At 42.4% G+C, this 23,608-nt stretch overlaps 2 protein-coding genes across 3 annotated transcripts in view; both read right to left on the reverse strand.

Moving 5' to 3' along the window:
• Positions 1 to 17,637, reverse strand: part of LOC142575280 (uncharacterized) — a 61,599-nt gene extending 43,962 nt beyond the window's left edge. The window contains exons 1-3 of the mRNA XM_075684510.1: positions 17,425 to 17,637; positions 15,731 to 15,908; positions 5,721 to 5,762 (exon numbers count right to left, since the gene is read on the reverse strand). Coding sequence (XP_075540625.1) covers positions 5,721 to 5,762; positions 15,731 to 15,908; positions 17,425 to 17,491 — 287 coding nt within the window. The 5' untranslated portion in view covers positions 17,492 to 17,637. The remainder of the gene's footprint in view (positions 1 to 5,720; positions 5,763 to 15,730; positions 15,909 to 17,424) is intronic.
• A 1,158-nt stretch (positions 17,638 to 18,795) lies between these two features.
• The window catches only part of LOC142575284 (transmembrane protein 248-like), a 29,107-nt gene continuing 24,294 nt past the window's right edge, over positions 18,796 to 23,608 (reverse strand). Inside the window, exons 7-8 of one of the 2 annotated variants that reach the window (XM_075684518.1) lie at positions 21,638 to 21,675; positions 18,796 to 19,456 (exon numbers count right to left, since the gene is read on the reverse strand). In XM_075684518.1, the coding sequence (XP_075540633.1) occupies positions 21,655 to 21,675 (21 nt within the window). In that variant the 3' untranslated portion in view covers positions 18,796 to 19,456; positions 21,638 to 21,654. The remainder of the gene's footprint in view (positions 19,457 to 21,637; positions 21,676 to 23,608) is intronic. The other variant, XM_075684519.1, reaches the window with a different exon arrangement.

Raw genomic sequence — 23,608 nt, forward strand, 5'->3', positions numbered from 1 at the left:
TGTGGGAACAAAATTGAGGCAGCATGCCCTACCGCGTCAGCGCTGCCATCGTGGCCATCACTGTCGCTATCCGATGCAAGCACGTTTGGATTGATTGCCTCATCGGTTAGAAGCGCTTTGTTTCCAAATCTATAGCAATTCGTTTTCGTTTCACCGGCAACGTCATGCAATGCCGAAGATTAATGGGCGAATCAGCCATCTTTCGTTTTGGTGGCGAGTCAAACGAGGCAGAGAAACCAGGCAGCCAGGAGCGACTTTGATGCAACGAACAAAGAAAAGCACAAGTGACTTCATCCGTTAGCAGAATTGCACAGAATGAGGGCCCAGCGAGCAATCTGGGAGCAGCACCGGCAGCGTTGTCAGCGCAGTGGCACGGTCCATTCATGTTTCAGAAGGTGGCACAGCACAGAGCTATGGTCACAGTCCATTCGTGTTCGGAGGGGTGGAAGAGTGACAAGAGAGATGCACGCGAGGCTGGCATGCATCTCTTATGGAGGGAAGCGCGCAGCAGCAGTTGGGGTGGCGGGCAATCTTGTAGTGGCTCGTATTTCACTTTTTCTTGTTTCTTTTCAAAGATTTCGCAGTCCATCACCTTTCAGCATGGACACCCAGCAGCCAGACTTCATCGTTATAACCAATAATGCGGCATGGGGGCGTTGTAGTAAGCGGGTTATTTCCACATAGAAAACATACAAAAGTTGACGGTGCAGCAGCTTTCATTGTTATAACTGATACAGTGCTAAAACCGGTATCATTATAAGTGGGTTCGACTGTATATGTTAAAGAGAAAGTAGGCAAAACTACTGCCCTGCACCAACCCAGCTAAGAGACTCATCACCAAAATTTGTTAAATAATATTTACAAGTTTTGTGTCACTGCAAAACGGCTAAATGGATACTAGCCACGCAAGCAAAGACATTGGTGTTAGGCTGCATTATCTGCCACCTGCTGGAAAATTGCAAATTTGAAAGATGCATGATAATTCACTATGCCATCTATAGGCTGCATAATTGGCAGGCTAGTTGGCAGTAGCAGTATAATAGGCTTTTAGTTGCCTGCTACTAGCAGCCTACCCAAGCAAAAGAAAAATGTGTTACAATGTCAAAAAACTTTTGTTTTGACGACAATAATTTTTCACGCTAGGCTGGCCGCTGCCTTTGTTTCAATATGTTGCTAGCAAAACAACAAACAAGCATTCAGCAGTGGAAATTCTGAAGAATTCAAGGGACACTTAGTTATCCCTACATGGATGAATGCAAAAGCATTGCAGCCATGTCAACAGAAGCGCGGTGTCGTCCGGTGGCGCCACTGGCGGAGTCACATGACTCAAGCAGCCATGTCAGCAGAAGCACTACAAGGTCACCAATGGTGTTCATCACAAGGTGCACACAACGCAATGTTGTGGGTTTGGGTGCTTCAATTTCCTCAACATTAATTAACTCTACCTTAATTAACTTCACCTTTATTAACATCAAATGTTGTGTGTGAGTGCGTTAATTAACTCCATCTTAATTAGTTTTGCCTTGATTAACACTAAAGGCAAATCCCACCAAAAGTCGTGGGTTTGAGTGCCTTAATTAACTTTATCTAATTAACTTTGCCTTCATTAACAGCAAAGGTCGTGGATTGGACTGCCACCACAGGTCGAGGGTATGTAGCCTTAATTAACAACAAAAGTCGTAGGTTCTACTTCCACCAAAGGTATAGGGTTTGTAGCCTTTTTGTACCATGGTGTGGTCACCCCGGCAATGCCGGATTTTCTGCCTCATGAGCCATTTAATGCTTTCACATTAAAAAAAGTGTTTGTAGAGTACATTATAAATGTGTTCCCACAGCAATGGCTCAGTGGCTATGGCATTGTGCTGCTGATCACCAGGTCACGGGTTCAATCCTGGCAGCAGAGGTCGCATTCCAGTGATGCATAATGCAACAATACTTGCGAAATTGTGCTTTGGGTACAGGCTGAAGAACCCCGGACAGTCAAAATTAATCAGGAGCTATCCACTACAGTTTCCCTCATAAGCCACTCTGCAGTTTTGGAACATTAAACCCCACATTCTAGCTTTTGTTTTATTATGGGTGTGTAATCACAGGACACGATAATTTAAACAAGTTTCACATAGTTTAAAAGCAACAGTAATGGACACCCTGGAGACAAATAATAACTGAATAATAAAACCTATCAAAGAGCATGTGAAATCACGTCTTGCAACAGCCAGAAGATAAAAGTGCGATTTCAATTCTTTTATTTAAATATTTCTCTTATGTGCCTATCAGGTTTCACAGGCCAAAATTTTTTTCAGACATCATCTGCTAGAGAATGCTTGATGGTGTAATTACTGCTTCCGGATGTAAAAGCCCAGCATGTATCACCATGGAACATTTCTTGAACATCAAGCCTAAAGCCATAAGTGACACTTCAGGTATGCTTCAAGGATATTTTTGTTTGTGAGCCACACTTTGGCAGACTCAAGCCAACAAAGAACATACAGCATGTTAGTATACAAGTCACTTCAGCATGGCACAGAAACGAATAGAAAGAAGCACCAGCTTGGTATGGGCCAGTAAGTGCACTTGCACTCTTAGGCAAAGTTACACTCTTTGGAATGCCCCTTCTGCCACACAACAATAATCGTCATCTGCCTTGATGCATTTCCTTTCTTGAAAACGCCGCGCCCGCTACTTTCCTGTCAGGAATGCTATCATGCTGCAAACGTGCATGCCGTTCGTTACTGGAAAGTACCAGGCTCGCGGCGTTAGAGAAAGGAAACGCATCAAGGCAGATGACGATTATCGTTGTGTGGCAGAAGGGGCACTCTAAAGGGTGTAACTTTGCCTAAGAGTGCGCCATGCAGCACCAATCTCTTCACATATACTACAGCATGCCCCTATACTCCTGTGGCAGTCAAGATATGCACACCGACCAGATCAAGCAGTGAATCTGCCTTTGTGCCATCACCCCCTTTTCCGTTCATCATATTGCCTCCTAGGAGAAGCATGCTGTATTCCAGCACATTCATGCCTGTATTAGCAGGTTGGGTTTCCTGCAAAGCCCAGTTGCATGGCAGTGCGGTCAACAACACGGAAAAAAAAAAAAAGGTAGCACATCATATTTGGTGCACACATGCGATCATAGCCTGAGGTACGATCTCAAGCCAGCTATTACAAAAACGAAAAATAAAAATAAATTGTGTAGCTTTGATGCATGTGAAATACCTTTACTAAGAAATATTATATGCATGCTGTGATATCTAAAGACAGCCCATCGAAGAAATAAAATATGTTACACTACAATGACTACGGACAGCTCATAATAATTAAAACTCAAATAATTCAAAATTCAAGTTCATTCAAGTAAGTCTGAAAGGCTTTGATCGCTCATTCATGCAGTGCACTCTAAAGGGGCTGTATTCAAACAATGCTTTTTGTTTGTTCAAGCTTGTTGGCTGCCCAGGGCAGAACAGCAGTACCAAGAACAGGCTCATGAGAACATTTGTAAAGCAGGAATGGGAAAAATTTATCTGTGCTAGTTATTAGAGAATTATAGTAAGCATACGCAACTATAGCGTATGCATGCGCTAAGCAGCGCACATTTATTACAGTTTTAGTTGGCCTGCGAGATCTTTCAATCTCATAGGCTATATGCGTCACTGCAGCTATCTCCCGACTTCACCGATAGGTGGCACTGACATCGAATGTTTCTCTCGTCAGGCCTCAACTCGTTCAAAATGAGAAGCAATCTCGAAAACTCCACAAGGTTGTCCATAATACTCTGTAGTCGAAGCGGCCTGCAACTAAGCAAAAGCCGATTACACAGTCATTTGCTACAAACGAAGTGAATTTTACAAAAGCAATGCCAAATTCGATTCATAGCAGGCAGCTGGGACCACCGCCATGTTTTACGTAAACTATGTAAACCATGCAAAGATTGTAGCACTAAATCTGAGAAATAGCGTGCGTACGCTATATGCTATGCGTCATTTAGCATTCTTTGCATGAGCAGTGATGAACCGCTATTTTATAGCGCACACTAAACTAAAACTGTCTATTCAGGCTGAAGGCATGTTCCCCTGTGTCACTACTGTGGGGAGCACCCGCCTCCATTTCCTCCCGCGTACCCGCGGCGTCCCGTTCGCACGTGGCGACGGGTCGCGCCGGCGTAGACATGGGAGAGAGGCACTAAGCGCCCTCCCTTTCTCCGTCACTGTGATGACGCGCGTACCCCTCTTCCCCTACGCGGCTCACGGGAAAGAGAAACATATCCGGCGGGCGAGGAGGACTTCCCCTCGCAAAAAGGTAAAAAAGCATAAGAGCGCGCTACCGGGGGACTCTCTCTCTTGGGACGCCGACGCCTTGGACCGCCTGGACAGCACCTGCCGCATCCCGTGAGTGACCTCGTTTGTCTCACCCACCCAGACAACGAGGCAAGCCTTTTCCTACTTTTACTGAGAGGACGTCCCTCTGCGAGTGTTCGCTTTTGCTAATAGCAATAAACGTTGCTACCGTTGACACCGCTGGTTGCCTTATTCGTCCGAACCCGGCGTAGCCGCGATTCCCGTGCTACGGGTTGGGAGTACCACGAAGCGACTGCGTGGGGCTAGATCCGGAGCTCGCCTTCAGCCCTAGCCGCCCGCAGAGTGGAACCCCCACACTACATATAGCTGACTCTGACCCACTGGTGCATTCGCACCTCTGGTGTCTGCCTCTTCTCTCTTTATCATTAAATTCACTGGTGTAGACCTTGATCATGCTCACATTGATCGTAATGTGTATACCTGTTTACTCTTGTAAATTGTTTTGCTTGTATGTGATCGTCAATACCCTCACTTATTCGTAATATACAAATCTTCTTTACAAAATTGCCTCTGTGTAGGTTCAGTGCAGCTTTTGGGAGAAAAATTCAAAGGTTTTCGAGGGCTCAAGAAGCTTTGACAAGGCATTTTCAAGAAATGAAGCACCATGATGCCGCCTTATGGCAAAAAGAGCAAATCTTTTTTATTGCACATGGATGCTCACTAAGTTCTTTTTCTTTTTTTCTTTTTGCATGGACAATTACCTGCCACCGCAAACAAGATAGCTCCCTACCACACAAAGGCTAAATGGATTGGATTGGCTTGACTTTTGGCTTTACATAGACCTTGTAATCAAATAGACAAATAAAATTTACTAAGCTCAGTAGAAAGCAAGCAACCTAAGCAATTTCTAAAATGCGGCGTCCATGACATGTTTCCGGCTCTGCAATTGCTTCCAGCTCATCCAATCCATAAAAGCATCGCCTTCGCGATTAGCTTCTGTTACTCCAAGAATGCTGATGCTGGCTGCTGGATTTGGACACAACTTATTCAAGCATTTTTAAATGTTCCGTGAAACTTAAAGGTTTTCAAGGCCTTGAAAATGTCAATTTCACATTCAAGGGTTTTAAATGGTTTCAACAATCACTACGAACCCTGCCTCTGAAAACAGCAAAAATGTGTTAGTTGAGATCACAAGGTTTGAAGCTCCTATCGTCTGAAGATGACAACCCTATAGTAGTTGAACATTGTAAAGGGGGAAAGAAAAGAGGGGAGAAAGGGGTAGCCTTGCATAAAAAAATATCTGTAGGTTTATTGTTAGCATTAGAAGGGCACTGCAGCATGTGCGCTGCTTTCGTATAAAGTGAGTGTAGTCCTAATAATGGAAAAGCAAATGAAAAGAAAAAAGCTTGCAAAAATAGCACTCACCTATTTTTTTCAAGCTTATTGTGGACTTCACGTGTGCCCGCCCTGAGTGAGAAAAGGAACAAAGAGCAAAGAAGAAAAAATGAATAATGCAAGGTCACTGGCATGTTCAAATCAGTTTGGCATGGCATGTGAATGAATTAAGACTTAAAAGCAGCAAACAATAATCTAATGAGAATTTAATTTTCACATTTAGCTACATGGACAACTACGTCAAGCACAAGGTTAAAAGTTATTAAATTGAGGATATATAATATACAGATATTTCTACTCACAATGATGATCGCTTTAGCGCATCAGTTACCGCTATAGTGTCATGCAGCACTAAACTTTTGCTGTTTTAATAATGTAGGCAAAGAAAGAATAGGCAAACAAGTGAAAAAAGAAAAAAAATTTTGTTTCAAAATATGGAATTCCACATGTGCAAACGCAGTCATATAAAAGTGCAGTAAACTGGATATACTAGGCAAGGCACAAGGGTGTGCAATGAACACAATTAGCAATGAAACAGAAGAACTACACACGAATAGATGTGCAAAGGAAGTGCAGTTCTTAATATCTAGAACAAAATTGAAAGTTACTGTTACCAAAAAAAAATTATAATAATCTAAATGCCACACATTAACAATACTCTTGTTACAGAAATAATGTGAGCCACGAAAATCAAATGTTTATACCCCATACAAAATGTTTTAAGTTGGTGTAATGCCAACCTGTTATCTATTAATGCCACCAAGACTAAATTTGTTGTATTTTCCTCACATCAACAACATTCGGCATTCTCCCCTTTAACTTTCGGCTCACACTCCATCTCTCCCAGTCCATGCTCATCTTTTCTTGGTATTTCTCTTGACTGTAGCTTGAAATATAAAGATCACATTTCTCACATCAAAAAGAAAATAGCATACGGTATTCGCATTCTAATTAAAACTCGTCCCTTCTTCACACATAACACATTAATCTCGCTAGACCACTCATTCATTCACTCTCATATTAACTATGGCATACTATGCTGGGGTAACACTTATAACACCCATTTGGCATCTCTCCAGGTAATCCAGAATCAATCCATAAGAATAATCGCAAGGAGTTCACGCTTTGCTAATGGAGAATCCCTTTTACATGAAAACAACATCCTAACCATTTCAGAACTCACCAAATATAATCTAGGAATTTTATTCTACAAATATATGACTAAGGAACTACCATCAATCTGCTTCTCACCTTGTGACCTAATAGCTCATAGTCACACTAGATTTGCACTCAATAATAATTTTCTTCTACCTAAAGTGCGAACTAACTATGGTAAACAGACTGCGGAATTTTCCGCAATATCGCTTTGGAATACTCTACCACCTATCATCAAAAATGCAAAAAATTTATACCAATTTAAAAGAGAACTAAAATCATTTATAATAAATACTTACTGAAACTCTCCTTGTTTTTTTTTTGTTTTTTTTAGGTTTTTTTATTTTTTAATTTTATTCCGTTTTTTTTTATACCGTCTTGCTGTTAACAAGTGTTCTTATTACTCATATGCTATAACATGTTTTGATATTACTCTTCGCTCTCATCTGTACTACTGTTGCTTTAAACATTGTATAACATCATAAGTGTCTTTAGAAGGAGGTCCCGATACAGTCTTTGACTATGGGACCTCCTTATGTATACTATGCACATGCAATTATCTGTATTTTTACTAATAAATAAATAAATTATGAAATAAATTAAATTAAATTAATTAAATTAAATGCACAAATTAAGTCTGCAGAGAGGCACAAGTCAAGATTTCTTTCTTTAATCAGGCTATCTACCACGTAACAAAATTCTCTCTTTCCACGTGGTTGTTCAGTAAACACGCAGAGACTATGCCTTTGTGCATCAGAATATACGCTTCATTTGGAAAGATACTAAAGTATTATCAAAATATCCCTGGTAGGGCTTGCTTAATGACAGGTACGCATTCAATTAAGTAAACAGCCTCCATTCACAAGTCTCTACCCCATACAAGTATAATACCTTCCCTTATTCGGCGGCTTTCAAATAAAGATACAGTATATCAGACTTGTTGAGCATAAATTTAAAAAAAAAATACTCATCCTAGACAGCCAGTACCTAGAGCAGTCAGATTAAGCGGCAAGATTCAGGGCATCGTACTTTTTCACATCGTATTAGACAGCTGCCACTAACAGGGTTCTTCACTCTGCGCCAGTTTCAATTGATATAGCATATGCCAATGCATTTGCTTGCGACTGTGTAATGGGCAAAATACTAAGCATCAGACTTTCCTAACCAGTACGAGCCCACAAAAAACATTTGCTTTGTTTAGGCAGCTGTTATACAGAGTGACCAATACCCATCCACCAATAGCTTACAATCTTTGACCAACACCTGCTCAAGTAATTATAGTACAGTACACCCTTATGTTTTGGCCAAAGGCAAATATTACAAATTTAAATATCAATTTTTATTAACATAAATTAACAAAATGTATTCGTATAGTACTGTAACAGTTCAATATTTGTGCAACTTTAATTAAAACCACAGCAAATATACATTAAAACATGGAACTCCATTTGCTGAGCTAATAATTAAATGTGGACAGTAATTAACAAGATCACACCACATAACTCAACTTTCTTCCATGTCAGAAAACAGCAAAGTCAGATACAGTTTCAAGCAGTGTAAGCAACTAAGAATAAAAAAAGGGGGGGGGGTATTATTCTCAGATCAGATAGGAAACATGGAAGACATCTCTTGATTCAGTGACCAGGACAAATTTTTATTCAACTACAAAGGTTCCTAATTAAGAATTCTGTGAGGGTTGACTCTCGCATTTTTCTATATCAAGGTCGGGGCCAACATCTCTTCCACATCCAGATTTAGCGGACAATGTACAATCTACTTTGCAACAACTATATTTTTCCTAATTTAAAGGGACACTAAACATAAACACTAAATCAGTGTAGACTGATAAGGTATTCTCTCAAACATCTAGATTTGATAATTTTGCATTAATAGGTCAATTATTAAAAGTGAAAATGAAGATCACACTGCAATTTTTTAAATTTCATGTCAGAACCCTGGTGCTAGTTAATGTACTTGTTTCGTATTTGGACCATTGTGGCTCGGTAAAGGTTCTCACAACCTGTGAAGTTGAGCTTTTCATTCTTCTAGAATACAGTGCAGTCAATATTTGTCAACAAAAACCTAACTAGGCTGAAGTGGATGGTGTCGAAATCCATGTCATCACAGCAAGCTGGTGTGGGAACAACAAGGACGCATTGCCACAGATCTTTTGTGCTTGCATTTTTATGGCTTGCAAGGCCATAAGTGGCTTTTTTGGTGCTGTAGGAGGGTAATTTACTGACACGGCCTGCATATTATTTTCCCTCTCTTTGGTGTCCCTTTAAACACCGCTACATTCTGAGGACAGAAGAGACAGAAATAAAGAAACTGTACAAGAACCTGAGCATTTCCACAGCTATTTAACTGGACTATCAGTGTGTTAAGGCAAAGTCTCTTTCAAGAAGTGCAGTGTCACAAGTAGACTTAACCTACAGCAGTGACTCAGTGGCTATCGCATTCCGCTGCTTAAGTGCAAAGTCACGAGTTGAATTTCTGACCGCAGTGGCTTCAGTATAATAGGGGAAGAATGCGAGATGCTTGTGTACTGTACTATGGTTGCACATAAAGAACTTCAGGTTTTCAAAATCAATTGGGAGTCTCCCACTACGTCTCTCACAGGACATTAACTTCAGGACATTAAACTTAATAAATCAATCTACAGAACAGGAGGACAATCAGTTTTAGTTTTGGGCTAGCAAGGGTAGAAGCTGAGAAAGCAGCACGAAAGTTTCTGTACAGAGTGGCAGAGTGGTCATAGTGAGTGCCATGTTGCTAAGCAGCAACTTAAAGAGGCAGCTATATTTATTTTGAACGTTAAAGCATCCAGACTAAATATGAGCTATGCACATGACAATAGCATCTTAGCAATATGCAAAACCTGCAAGTGCTCTTCTCTGCACACCTCATGAGAGCTAGGCAACATGGAGGACCTCAGGCTAGAAATGGCTCTAATCGTGAATGAGGTGCCAGCACGTGGACTGGTGCTACCATCCCTGCTGGCATTCATTCCTCGCACGGTCCAATCTTTCAAAACACATCTATTAGCTTCGAGAGTGCTTATCAGTGGAGGATTGCCAATCTTGGCTGCATGTTAAGTGCAGGGGGAAGCCTGTTTATGCAAACTTGCGGGAGATCTAAGCATACTTTTTTAACTTTGGCCATCATTTAGAAAATAATAAAAAAAGGAGGGGGCACTTGCATCTGAGTAAACACAGTGCATTACCAGTTTTGTGTGTACAACCAATCCCTGCTTGTAAATCCCAGAAATAATTACTGCACTGCATTGAACAGTATAAAAACCTTTATAAAATCAACTTGGCACAACAGGGCAGAGCTCCAAAGGCGGTCTTGTTTTACACATTCAGAAATCAGCTAACTATTCTTCTCTGTTGAAGTATGACACAGCTTCACAGAAAAGTGCAGCACATTAATGCAATGCTAAATATGCCGGTTCTTGTCAGATTATTAAAACGAAGCAGCAATGGGCTCAGTCAGTCCTTATCCCCTGCTGCAGTGTGTAATAAGGTTTAATTATATCAAGTCTGCTTTACTACAAGTGTCAGCTGTCACCTCCCCACTTCCTAAGCACGAAGCAGAGCCCGGATATGAACAATAATTTTGTGAGGCGCAGCTTCACGCCATTTTGGCATCTTCTGCTGTAAAGCCACACCTGAAGGCAAAATTAGATGCATTTACTCATTCGCAAGTGTTTCTCGGCATTGCACATATGCCCAACTAATGATGGCAGCGGTCATGGTTCAAATGCAGGTGATACGCTAGCTGCACATGCGGGGGCTTACCTCTTGCACATTGTTTCATCACGTTAGCCATGTCTACATTAGCTTGACAAACTGCATTGTGGCAAAGCTAGCATTACAATTTCGAAAAAGGCTTCAAATTTTGTCCAGATTTTACATACATAAATGCGATAATTTAGGGCACATTTTAAAATATATATATGTACATACTGCACTTTTAGCTTCTCATTTAGCATGTTTTAATCTACTGAAAGTGATGGCCGCATGATAACCCAGCCTTCCTGTAATAATGTCACAGTTTAAAGGACCCCTCAGCAGGTTTGGGCATTGCATTGCAAACAAAAAAGTGCAATGTGTAAATAGTGCATTGGTGACCGTGTCTGTAAAGTATGAAACAGTTGCATGGCATGAAAATGATTAAAATGTCAAAAAGAAGAATTCGCGCCTTTAATCTCAAGGGAGCCAAGGTCACATGCACAGATGCCTCTACACAAGACACACTGCTTGCAATGTCATTGACCATGGCACGTGACTTCGGTTAATCAGCTAGCTGGGTGAGTCGGTACAATGGCATCTTTACGCATGCATTAGTTTTCCCATTTATGTGGTGTTTGTAAAAAATAAATTTTCTGTAGCGAGTCCGCACTCGTGTTACTTCTTTCTTCTTTGTCCTTGTTGGTTCATTTGCGCTGTAAGTAAAGATTCGGTTATTCGTCCAATGCTGAATGCACAATGATGCTACTGGGAATGCACCATACAGCAGTAAAGAAAGAGAAGGAAAAAAATAATAGTAGTAAGGGAGGCGGGATATGTCATGTGAATGTCAAGAGAATGTGACGCCTGCTGCAGAAACATTACGTCACGTGAGCATGCATCATGTCACGTTCTTGTGAAGCCTGCGGCAGAAAGGACGTTCCACGACCGCCGCAAAGGTCTGTGAGTGGTGGCGCTGGCTAACACTCCCAGGGTTCTACTAGGAAACATAAATACTCAGGAAAGTGGATGGAGAAACAGCGCCGCAGTAGCTCAATTGATAGAGCATCGCACGAGAAATGCATAGGTTGTGAGATCGTTCCCCACCTACGGCAAGTTTTTTTGCATCCACTTTCATTTCCATTAATTTATTGTTTCTTTATTTCATTTATTAAGCACAAGTAATTTCCCCTATGTTGTCCTTTGTGTCAGTGTTTGTTGGCTTCTTATATGACTAACAAAAATCTGGCCCCTCGGTTAACCACTCTTTCTTCTCGTTCAAAGTTTGTACATGATACTTTGCAGCAGACGTCAAGAAGCCTGCAAAGTATGCAGACCAGTGGGCAAAAGGACAAAGTAAAACAGATACGATGATACCGCATATAATGATGTGCTGCTCAAATGACTAACAAACATTACCAACTTCTGCACTGGATGCATACAAAAAATAATCTAATTTAATTATATTCCCATCACACATATTGGGTCAATAGCCAACACGGGCTAGGGTTATCAAGGACGATGTTATAGCCATGCAATGGTGTACAGATCCAACATCAACCATTAGTGCACATAAAACACATAGTTGCTACATAGTATGTACGACCACATCCTGCCTGCTACCAAAGCAACCCCTGATTTTAAGTAATGCTGAGCTTGCTTAACACTGATTGCACAATTTTATTTTTTTCTTAAAAATTGCAATGTTTCTTTTTCTTTTTGAGTTCCACAAAGCAGCAGATTGGTATAGTACTCGGAGATCATAAAAAGTATACTTATTAGATATTGTGCGATGCTAGGATAGTGGAATGCTGCCCTTACACAAGTGTGCTGGTATCCATGGGCAGCAGCTTCATGGTCAGTTCAGGTATACTAGAGAGTTTTAGTTTAGAGGACGCAAGCGGCTTGCCTACGCAAGAACTAGGGGCGACGGTACTGCGCATGCGCAGACCGCTACGTCTACTTGCGTCCTTGGGGTTGTTGGGGCGGCCGAAAACTTCGCTGCCCCTAAGCAGTCATGTTACCTACATGACTCTTGCTATGTACGAGAACTTACGAGTAGCTAGCGGGTAAATAATCTGATAAATCTTTCGCCAAGTGTCAACAGACGTTGTTTTTATATATATTAGAGAGGTTTAGAGTGTCCAGTATTTGGGCAAACGCAGGCGGACAGTTGGGGCAGGGGAGTAAATGGGAGCGGCCTGCATGGTGCATCCATCTGATGGCACAAAGCTCCAACGTACAAAAACAGCTAATATTGCTGTAACCAAGTCTATACTACTTCGCTGCTGGTGTAAATCTTCGGCACTGGTGTAATCGTGTTGCTGCCAAAAATTTACACCCGCAGCAAAGTAAAATAAACTTGGTTACTGCAACATTAGCTGTTTTTTTCTGTTTGAGCATTGCGCCACCAGGCGACTGCACCATGCAGGCCGCTCCCATTTACGGCTTTGCCCCAACACCCCAACCTGCTTCTGCCTGCATTTACCCAAATACCGGACATGCTAAACCTCTGTATTAACTGATTTTAATAAGAATAGTTTTATGTACTTTACTTCATATGCTTGATTTCATATTTAAAAGAAATGAAAACGCAGCAACGATCAGACGTTGATGGCACTGCAAGCACATGCGACCTCACTGCGGCTTACGTTTGGGGCCGCTAACATATAACGTGCTTCTGCTTGTGTACGCAAACGCACCCAAGCGCTAGAGGCCCCAACGCTTTGCGTCCCCTACACTAAAACTCTCTAATGACAATTGGTTATAGTGAACACATACTTGTGTTTTGTCAATAGTGTTATAAGTGGGTTGCTATGTATGAGGCAAGATGTCATTATTTCCAGATTCTGTGTTTGAGCTAATCAATCTTTTGGATTTCTCCAAGTGTGTATAGCAGAGGCAAGTGCAGCAGGGAGAATTATTTTACCTTGCATATGCGAAGTCTTTGAATTCATCAACCATTCGCTGCAAGTCGAACAAAACAGTGCTTCTTGCGAGCAGCTGCATACTATTATACCAGTTTTTTTTCTTCTTCCCTAGCTACCCCATATTTCGAAAAATTGCCTGTTGCAGAAAGCACAATTCTATCCCTAGATCTAAATTTCACGATGAGATGGCCCATTACATCTGTGAAATCAAAATGCTTAATTGAATAATTGACATAGATACGTGAATTAACCATTCAATTAATTACTGTACGGTACATATTTCAATTTAAAAATTATAGCCAGCGAGTTCGCACGGCAATAAATCCACTTGGAACTAATGAGCTAATTCTCGGGAGTACACCAGTCTTGAGATATTAATTTTCAAAGTGTCTGATGAAATGTATTGGAGTTCCAGTCATCTTTCCGTTTGTGTATGGAAGCATTGCTTCAATGCATAAATCAGCATTTTCTTTAAAAAATAAGTGGAAGCAGTATGTTTTTACTGCAACTTTCACAGTGCATATCTCAAAACTAGTGCCAGCTTCAGAATTCATTTCAAATTAATACGCCTTGCAAGCTCACTTGCTACAATTTGTACATTGAAATATGCACCATAAAGTAAATAAAGTTAGAAGTAATTATTGTAATTTGTTAATTATTCAATTAAACTTTTTGATTTCTCATGGAACTAATGACCGCTTCATGAAGTGATTTAGTTCAAGGGTTAGAATTCTGCTATCTGCCACGGGCAATTTTTAAAAATCTGATGCATCTAAAATAACCTGTATGTTTGGTCGCTCTTTTGTAATGTGCACAACCTATCAAGAAACCAATTGAAACTGCTAATAAATATGTTTTTGTAATAGAAATCAAACTGAAGCTTACTTTGAAGTTCTAGATGATACCCCATGAATAGTGCAGCTTTTCTTTAATGATAGATGGAACTCCAGATGTCTTTACATTACACCTTCAATTGATTTACATAGCACTGGTAACACATTAGCTCCTATCAAAATAAATTTCCTCCATTTTACTATTTTATTGTGTACATTCAAATGCAACAGCAGGCAACGAAAGGAAATATGTGCACTTTTTCACAGAGTCACCCACTAAGTTACGATTTCAGACAGACATCACAGGGAATTTTTATTCACATATGTAACTTTTGTCTTTCAGCTAAATTGCACGTTACTGATTCCTTACCTACATCCTAGACTTGAGTGAGTCAATTATGCACTGGCAATTGCTTAGATATAATGTCGCCACCCAAGATCTAGTTTCATGACCCTTGTCTAAAAACAAGTTTCCTCATGAACCATTACATTAATTGTAAAATTAATCAAATATTCATCAATGAGACTTGTTATGAATATTAAGACTTGTTAAGAATTGTTAAGAATTCGCCACAAATTTGTGGTTGCAGTAGTCTGGCCTGGCCACCTCACCCGGGCAAGGCCATGACAGAGGTGCAAAACTAGAGTGTTCCTCCAAACCACTAAGTCGGAGACAAATCAGATCTGGAAGTTGTGCAGCAATTTTCTATCCATCCTAACCTTCCCACTGTATTTAAACAAAAAATATGCTCCCGTGCCACAGATTACTGCAGCCATCAATCGAAGTGCTTGAGCGCACCAATAAAATTGCAGGCTGAATTTTTCGTTCAAACAATGTCATGGACTTGCAAGGAAATAAGCATTTTTGACTGTATTAACTCCATATGAGCACTCATCCTAGCTTGTTAACCTCTTCAAGAGGCCCTTTTTTGTTCGGAGTCAAATGACCAACGAAGGTGCTTTTTTTTTCATTTATTTTCTCAAGTGTTGACTGTCACACTCAACCAACACTTGCATTGTAATGTGAGCTAGTAATGCCTTGTCAACTACAACATTACACTTTCCCTGGATTTGATACATGTTGACTTCGCTAAAACTCGAGATCCTGGGTTCCCCTTATTCTCATGGCTCCAGCCATTTGAGGCTTCTCAAGAGCACGTTTTACTTCTTGCGCCGCCCACAATAATCACGAGAGCTTACAATACATCAAACTTTCTTTATTTTCTTCTGCTAACTCTATGGCCACTTTTCCCGGGAACATGCGTATAATGGCAGTTCCAGGCGCGCGGAATAAAATTTCACTTGAATCGCAGTCCGGCCTAGTAAGGAACTTCGCGTTTTATTAAAACTGAAACAAAAGAGGAGGAGGAGGAGGCGGACGGTTTACGCACCCGCCCGACCGCCTCTTCTCTCGGCCATCGTCGCAGTGATTCGACGAGTAGGAGTCCGAAGAATTGTCACACCGAGATGCGTTGTGCAGCTGCTGCCTCGCCTGGATCCGAAACTCGTCCGCCGCTGCGATGGCTTTGCTCTGCAGAGCGAACGTCTGGTAATCCTGCGGGATCTCGCCTGGGAATTCCCCGCACGGTGGCCGGCACACAGGACAGAGGAGGGTGCGGGAGAGAGACAAGGCGCGAGTCAGGAGCAGAGGGAGAGGCGGCCGAACAGCGTGTTTAACAACAGAACACGCGCGTGGGGCCGGCGGCTCACAGAGCGCTACGTGGCCGAATGAGCGGCAACCGCACCGCGCATTCGCACTAGCGTTTGGACCGACAGTCGACAACTACGTGCGCAAAAGCGCTACAGTGCAGCTACCCCGACACAACGGAATTATCGCTGCCCGTTCATGAAACCCATGCGCGCAGATTTTTTAGACACCCCACGCGTTTTTTCCCTCTCTCTTTCTCTGATGGGGAGGAGGAGCGGAGGATGAGAGGGAGGGCACCCTGTCACACACGCACGCCCAACCGGAGGGGCCGCATGCGTTCTTCTCACGCATGTGCGCCGCGCATGGCACACGCGCACGACGCCCGCCAACGCTCGCGCGGGGAGGGAGGAAACAAAAACAGCGGCCACGGCGGTCGCTGTAGCCCAATGAGGAGTGTCAGGTGGACCTCTCAATGCGTCACGCTCGCGAGAGGGGGAGGTGCCCTCCTGAAGCACGCAAGTCGACCACGCGTATGCCAGAGATGACGATTGAGGCAATGCACTGCAAAAGATACGTGATAGGCAGCGCACAACTAGTAGCAACGGCCTGCGCAGGCGGGCTCGCAAACGCTCCACATTTTCGCAACATCTTTTTTTATTACTACTGCACTGGACGCAGGAATGATGCTTCTGCGTCATCGGGTATGCTAACGGGCAGCAGAACGAAAACGTTAAATCTAGAATAAGACAAAAGCCGCAGCCCGGGGCCGCCAGGCGTATACGCGTTGTGCTCGAGCGGTCACAAACCGCACCGCGCTGCAGCGCACACGTAGGGCCACAAATAAAAGAATATACACATAAGAGCAGCAAACAGAAAAAGGCACAGCGACAATTACCACGGTAACTGGCTCGTAGCACACACGAAAGCATCTGCGAGGCTGTCCTGATACAGCCGAGGCATTTGACGACGGCGCCGAGCAGCAAACACCACCCCACCCAACAGTCACTGACGGCTCTCTCATCCGGTTATTTACATTAAAGTGCGCCGAAGCCATCTTCAACCTTCGCCCTGCACACGGCCGCTGTTTTCGCAGCCTACGAAAGCCCGAGCAGGTCCGAGCAAAGCCGATACGACCGCGAGAGTTTAGAGGACGTTGTTTTCGAGTCCACTGACACATGCTTACCCGATGCGACCCTTATTCGGCCGACCGCGTATTAGATCGACGCCGCGACAGCAGACAAGGAGCGACATTGTTCGCAGACGAGCTCCCATCCGCTCGCTTCCTGGCCCGATCGCGGACACACCCGGTGCCTGATTCGAGGCCAGGGTCCAGCGCGATCGCCCACGGAACGAGAAACACCGGAGGGGCACCCGTTCGCGATCATCGAGGCACACATCCGAGGCTACCGATGGTAATCCGGAACGAAATATCCTTACCACGTGCTTTTGCTTCTGATCTATATTCGATGTATTTGGCGGCTTCAAGCAGGGTATCTAAACTCATGTCGTAGAGCAGTTCCCGATGAATCCCGCACACCTTTGGCGACAATCTCGGAGGTGGATTTGGCGAGCTACACGTCTTTTTTCTGCACCAAAGTAGAACACTTTCCTCCCAAGATGGCGGGAGCTCATCAAAACACTCGCAGAACACTCCTGTAGTATGCCGACGCACCACGTGGTAACTGTGATTGACGTGCCACTCGAGCGCGGCCTTATGTCGCGATCGCAGTTCACGAGTTGCAAATATGTATTGTTTTGCGCGTGTGAAACAATAAACGCATTGTTTGCTAGTTTCTGGTAGATTTATATGGTCTGCAATGTTTTTAGAGAAGAATGGTGAGTTAAAAAAAGAGAATTTATAGACTAAGGTTCTAAGGATGTCTAATTTACGATTTATCTCTGACTTCTGCGTTTAAAAGCTGCAAAGTGTCTACATAACTTTTTTGCGCACACGTAAAGAAAAACATTGTACAATTCACGTGAAAAATAACATGCATATAATTTTACTGCCCCATATTCAGCCAAAGTGTGCATGCCCTTTAGATATAGGTATTAGGACACTTGAAATGAAACATTTGATACGTCACGTGTTGACCAATCGTGTACCGAGAAAACATAGCTAGTGGGTGGAGCTACAAAATCACGTGTTGTTGTGGATGTTTTTTCCGCGGCACGAGCATGACAACTGGCCGACCTTTACTCAACAGAAGTTATTTCTCCTGTCGGCCCGTCAGTAATCGCTTTTTCGGCTATCAAACAAATTCAGTGTACCCGGGGATAAGGGCGAATGGAGCGTGTAAGGCCATATGAGCGTAGGAGTGAGTCCAGGGCGTGAAAAGCTCGCCTTAAATGGGGTCATGAACCCTAACCGGAAAGTTGCGCTTGGGATATGACACGCAGGCTGCAGCTGTAATTAGATTCAGGACCGGATAGAGAACACGTCCAAGTTCGCGCGTTAGCACTTTATGTGGCCACTTGTTTAAGCTCATACATCCGATTTCTTGCCCTGTTTAGTGCTCGTAGTGTAACAGCTTTGCTATAAAATAGGGGTGTCCTCAGCTGCTTAGGGCTAGATGTTCGATGTCGTGGCAATTCGTATCGTCCGGACGGAGTCATGCCGGATATTTTTTGTAACGGAGGCAAACGTAGCACGCCTTTTTTATTATTTTTCCTGCCTGTAAATCAGTCTACTGCTTTTGCGGTTGCACAACCCATAATACCTGTTACGTCAGCCGCGCGATTTACTATTCATTTTTCTCTCGCTACATTGCAAGCCATATAGCAGCGCTTTATTCACCAAACAAGGACTCGGGCAACAGTACCACTGGTTTTATTTGTTTTTTCGGGCGCATGAACAAACATTTGACAACATACAGACCAGAAAAAGCAACGGTTTATGAAGTTATTTACAGGATTTATTTTTCTTAGCTTTTGGAAACCGGTGCAGTGCAGAGCCAGGCTGATGCAGCGTTTCCTGTCAATCATGTTAAACAGTATCTCTCCAAGGGCATGCCAATCAAGCATGTCACATTTCTCATGACGACTGAGAAAACAATGTCTGCAACCATCCACAGGAGTCCAAAGTGTCCTCAGCACCATGCAAGTAGCACACAACTTTAACACAGCACCATTTTGTCGGTATACGAAAATTTATGTGCTGGGCTGGCTTCTTGCTTTCTTTATTCACAAATAAAATGACCAGCTCAGCAATATGCCCAAAATTGTATCTGTGTGCAGCAACCACATGTGATGATTAGGTAGTTTCACTAAAGAAGACGCCTCACAGCAATGATATCCACAGTTCTGCGATGCTACCATTGACAGACAAGCCAACTTCGTGCATGGCGAGGTGTGCGGCTTTCACCGGTGCAGCACTTGATAATCTTTCAGTAGCCGTAGTGCTCCATTGCTCCTTGGAATGTTGCAAGTTGTGTCTTGGTAGGTGAAGCATGTGTCAAGCATTTACAACCTGCAGGCAAGCAGCATACAGACCATTTTAGTTTTCATATAGGCACTACCTACATCAACACAATGGGCTGCTACTATGAGAATTTCGCCATGTTGTAGCCAATGGGATTAAGTTATCCTGCTCATTCAAACAGGAACACACATGGCAGACGCTTCTGCTGTCAGAACATTAGCTGTAATGGCACGCACTGAGCAGAGCAGCTAGAAACCGCAGACAAATTCATATCTCTATGGTCGTGGTTTCTTGTTAGTGCTCCAGTAATAAAGTCATTCAAAAAGTCAATGTCCCTCGTCTTTCCGCTGTTGGCACATATGTTCTCTTAGGTGCAATATTTAAAATTATATGAGTTGCAAATAAACACCTGTCCTATCTGCATGCGTGTCCTTGCTGCATTTTCATCACAAACTAAATCCTTACCCAGCTGTAAACAATTCTTCCAATCAAAGAGCCCAAAACTGTGCAAGAGTCCTAATTATATTTATTTACAGATTTCCTCCACCTAAGCATAAAAATAAATGGAGAGCAACACCAAAAAAAGTACAGATGCAAAAGAAAAGCACTAACAGATGATCTCACCGAGTTATTGGAGCTGATAAACTCTTGCTTGGTTGATAATGCAAGACTGATAATCTGATATATGAGAATATCTACCAGTCAGTTTTTAGCCTCCATGTCTCACTGTTACCATTAGGCATGACCACTTTATGGTTTAATATCGCATCACTCAGATTAACGCCATACAATGAGCACAGTCACTGTAGTGTATGTACATCCTCTGTGCTCTTTGAAGGCACCTTGTAAATGTTCACTTTTCAATAAAAATCACTTCACAGTACAATTAAAAGTACACCTGCCTATAAAAAAATGTTGGATGTGAAAACTGCACACGCTATTAAACCTTTTGTTGAGAGCAAATGAGACGTAATGGCAACAGTCAAGGGGAACCCATGCTTCCTCTTTCAAATGCGTTTACACAAGCACACTGCCAACATGTTAATGTCACTTACAACATGCCGACACCATATTAAAAAGAGTAGAGGCTGCTTATTCACTGATGTTCCATCTGGCATGTGTTCAGGATTGTCAATCGCCACACCAAGAACCTGTCTGCATGCTCCAAGCAGTCTTCCTTCTTGTCACACTAAGCATACTGATGCTTGAAACTACAGATTCTCATTCTCTCCAAAGCATGCACATTAGGGGAAGTATCGTCACATATGCTCGAGTGTTTTTTAGTGAAGCTACAGTCATCTGCAAAGCATGTGGAAACGGTGATTTATACGCCTTGCTACACATGCGTCGAGCTGCATAACATGCTCCCATCTTTCTGTTGCTTCAACAGAGTTGCCATGGTGTAATGGTTAGAATGCCTGTGCTCACAAACGAAGCCGAGTTTGAACACCGCCCAAAGATGAGCAAGGTGGTTTTCTGGTCTAGTTGGAGAACAATGACAGTGCGATGGTGCCAGCAGGTAGTCCAGCAAATCCAGCGTGGTCCTGTACATTTATTTTTTCTAAGTGTTTGCATCTCTACCAGCTGGAACATCACACTGCCAGAGATGAGAATTGTTTTTTCTTTTTTTACTAAAGATATATTTTTTTTTAGATCATGCATTATACGACCCCCACCACAGCAGTTATTCAGTGATCTGTAGAATGGCAATTGCCACTAAAAGCTGAAACAATTTACAGTCTATGGATGCAACATGGAATTAAAAAGTGCTCTAACGAGTCCTCACACTAAGGCCATAAAGTTTTGTAGATTTTTGGCAGTTGCACGTGATGGGGGATGGGCAGGTGCACATGATGCATTTTCAAGCAAGATTCTTGAGACCAAAATTTAGGTTGCACAAAACATTTCTACAACTTAAAGCAATAAACACTTAAGTTCTCTGCTGCAGGTGTGTTGAATTTAACTGCAGACCATCAAATGTGCATTCTTGCACATAAGACCAGGGAAAGTGACTGGCAATATAGTTTTGTGATGCTTCATCAATTCATCATAAACTTTTAACATTTGAGATGTTTTGAACACTCGAAGGCAAGGGTGTTTTAGCATGATATAAACGCAGCATCGTTAAATTCTTTATGAAATTTATCAGGAGTTAAAAAATGTATGAAAGTATGAACCCTTGCACATGGCATGCATTATCTGCTCTTACAAAAAGAGAAGTGTACTAACATGTCTTGGATAGGTACCTAAAAGTGAAGAACCTTTTGCTGAAAAGAGAAATGTTCAGACAGTAAATACTAATCAGACAGCACAGCAGACACAAAAATTGTTGCTTCTATATGAAACTTTAAACAAAGCAAGGGACTAATTGTTCTTTTTTCAAAGCTGATTAGCTGTCGTCATTTTGATTGACTGTTAGATGTTATGTAGATTGTGTAGAGGTGCTGTGATCTTAGTGAGATTGCAAAAGACAGAGTAGCAGTGGAATTTAGACATAGCACACGAACCAAGCTCTTAAGGCTACCTTGCAAATGCATAATTAATTTATTTTATAGAGTGGAGTCTATGCAGTGCACCGATGATTCATAAAACTCTAATGTTTTCATGTACATTTAAAGGGCCCCTGAACCAACACCCCTGGGTGGGGTGAAAAAGCATAGTCCGTGAATCTCGGAACATCTCAGCCATATGTTGCAGTCATGCACGGTGTGTGGATCTTGAAAGTGGAGTGCTAAGTCACCCTTCTCTCAAACGCTCTATTTTCAACAGAAGTCTGCTCCTCACTCATTTCTGGGCACTTTACTTCGTAATACAGCAGATTCCCATACAGTGGTTCAGGGCCCCTTTAAGATCTTACAATGACAAATGCCTTGAAGATACCATAGTGCAAGAAGTTTGTGTAACATCCGATCTCACAGACAGACCATTATTGAGGCAGAAATTTAACATGTGAATGAAAAACATCCAACATATGGCACAAATAGACAAAAATTACAAATACAGAATAAGTTATTTCACTAGATTTAGTCAGTCTGAATAAATTTGCAGGTACATTTGCAAATTTTAAGTTTTCAAGGAATTTGTAAAGATTCATGTATGACTGAAAAGTGGACTGAAAAGTTATATCAATAGCACTCGATCTGAGACTACCATTGTTCAATTCAATGTTGAAAATCAAAATTCGCACACCCTTAAAATCCTGAGCACCTGCTGTAATAGCTGCACTTCTCCAACTAAAAGCTAAAAGAGACAGACACAATCTACCCATAAAAGATCTGGCATGTAATACGAGAACCACAAATTTTGGTATTTACATTATTCACTTCTGCCTGAAATTGGGTTTGTGCATTCAATGCAAAAATTTGATTCAAGTTTAGTTCATAATGTTCTGCACTGCAGTGCAGCTTTGCTAAGCAAGCCACTATACCATTAATGCTAGTCATTACAGTGACAGCCAGGGGGAAGGGGGTCGAAACCGCTCCCAAAATTTTGTGATGATACCTTCCCTCCCCCTTTCCCATGGAACAGAAAGTTTCAGGAGACGGGCTCCGAAAGGGTGACATGTATGAAGGGAAAGCTTGAATGTGAAAGCAAGGCGAGGGCTTGTGGCAGTCAGAAGGGGGAGGCGGGGGTTGTCATGTCATCGTGCCTAGAAAAGTTTATCCAGTTTCCTCGCGACTGCTGTTATGTCTATAGTAGTAGTGTTTCCTTACCTTGTCACATCACCTTCTTCCTATCCCCCTCCCCCCCCCTGTACAAAAACTGCGAGCGAAGAGTGGCAAGGCTACGTTGGTTCTACCCATTCTCTGCCCCCCATTATATATAGCGCCCTTCTGGGCTTGGGTATTGTAAAAAGATAAGTGCTGCAATTTCTGCAGTAATTTTGTGGGGGTTACAGATAATTACAGCTGTCAAGAGGCTAATGTGGCGATCGACGTTCGGAGAGCTCCAGGCGGCATTGCACACATTCAACGCTATGTACAGGTTCAAACGAGTTTTGGGTGTCTTCTTTCCTATCTGCCACGCTCCTTCCTCAGCACCATGACGCACTGCACCACTCCCGACGCAGGAAAACATTCGAGAAAGAAGAAGAAAAAGCTTCACTTTAGAAGAATGCCGATTTGCGCATGGCAAAATATATCAAGGACGGGGGTGCTAGGCCAGGGAAGCTAAGAAACTACCACAACAAACGGATGGGAG

Source organism: Dermacentor variabilis, chromosome 3 (genome assembly GCF_050947875.1).
Source record: "Dermacentor variabilis isolate Ectoservices chromosome 3, ASM5094787v1, whole genome shotgun sequence".
NCBI lineage: Eukaryota > Metazoa > Arthropoda > Arachnida > Ixodida > Ixodidae > Dermacentor > Dermacentor variabilis.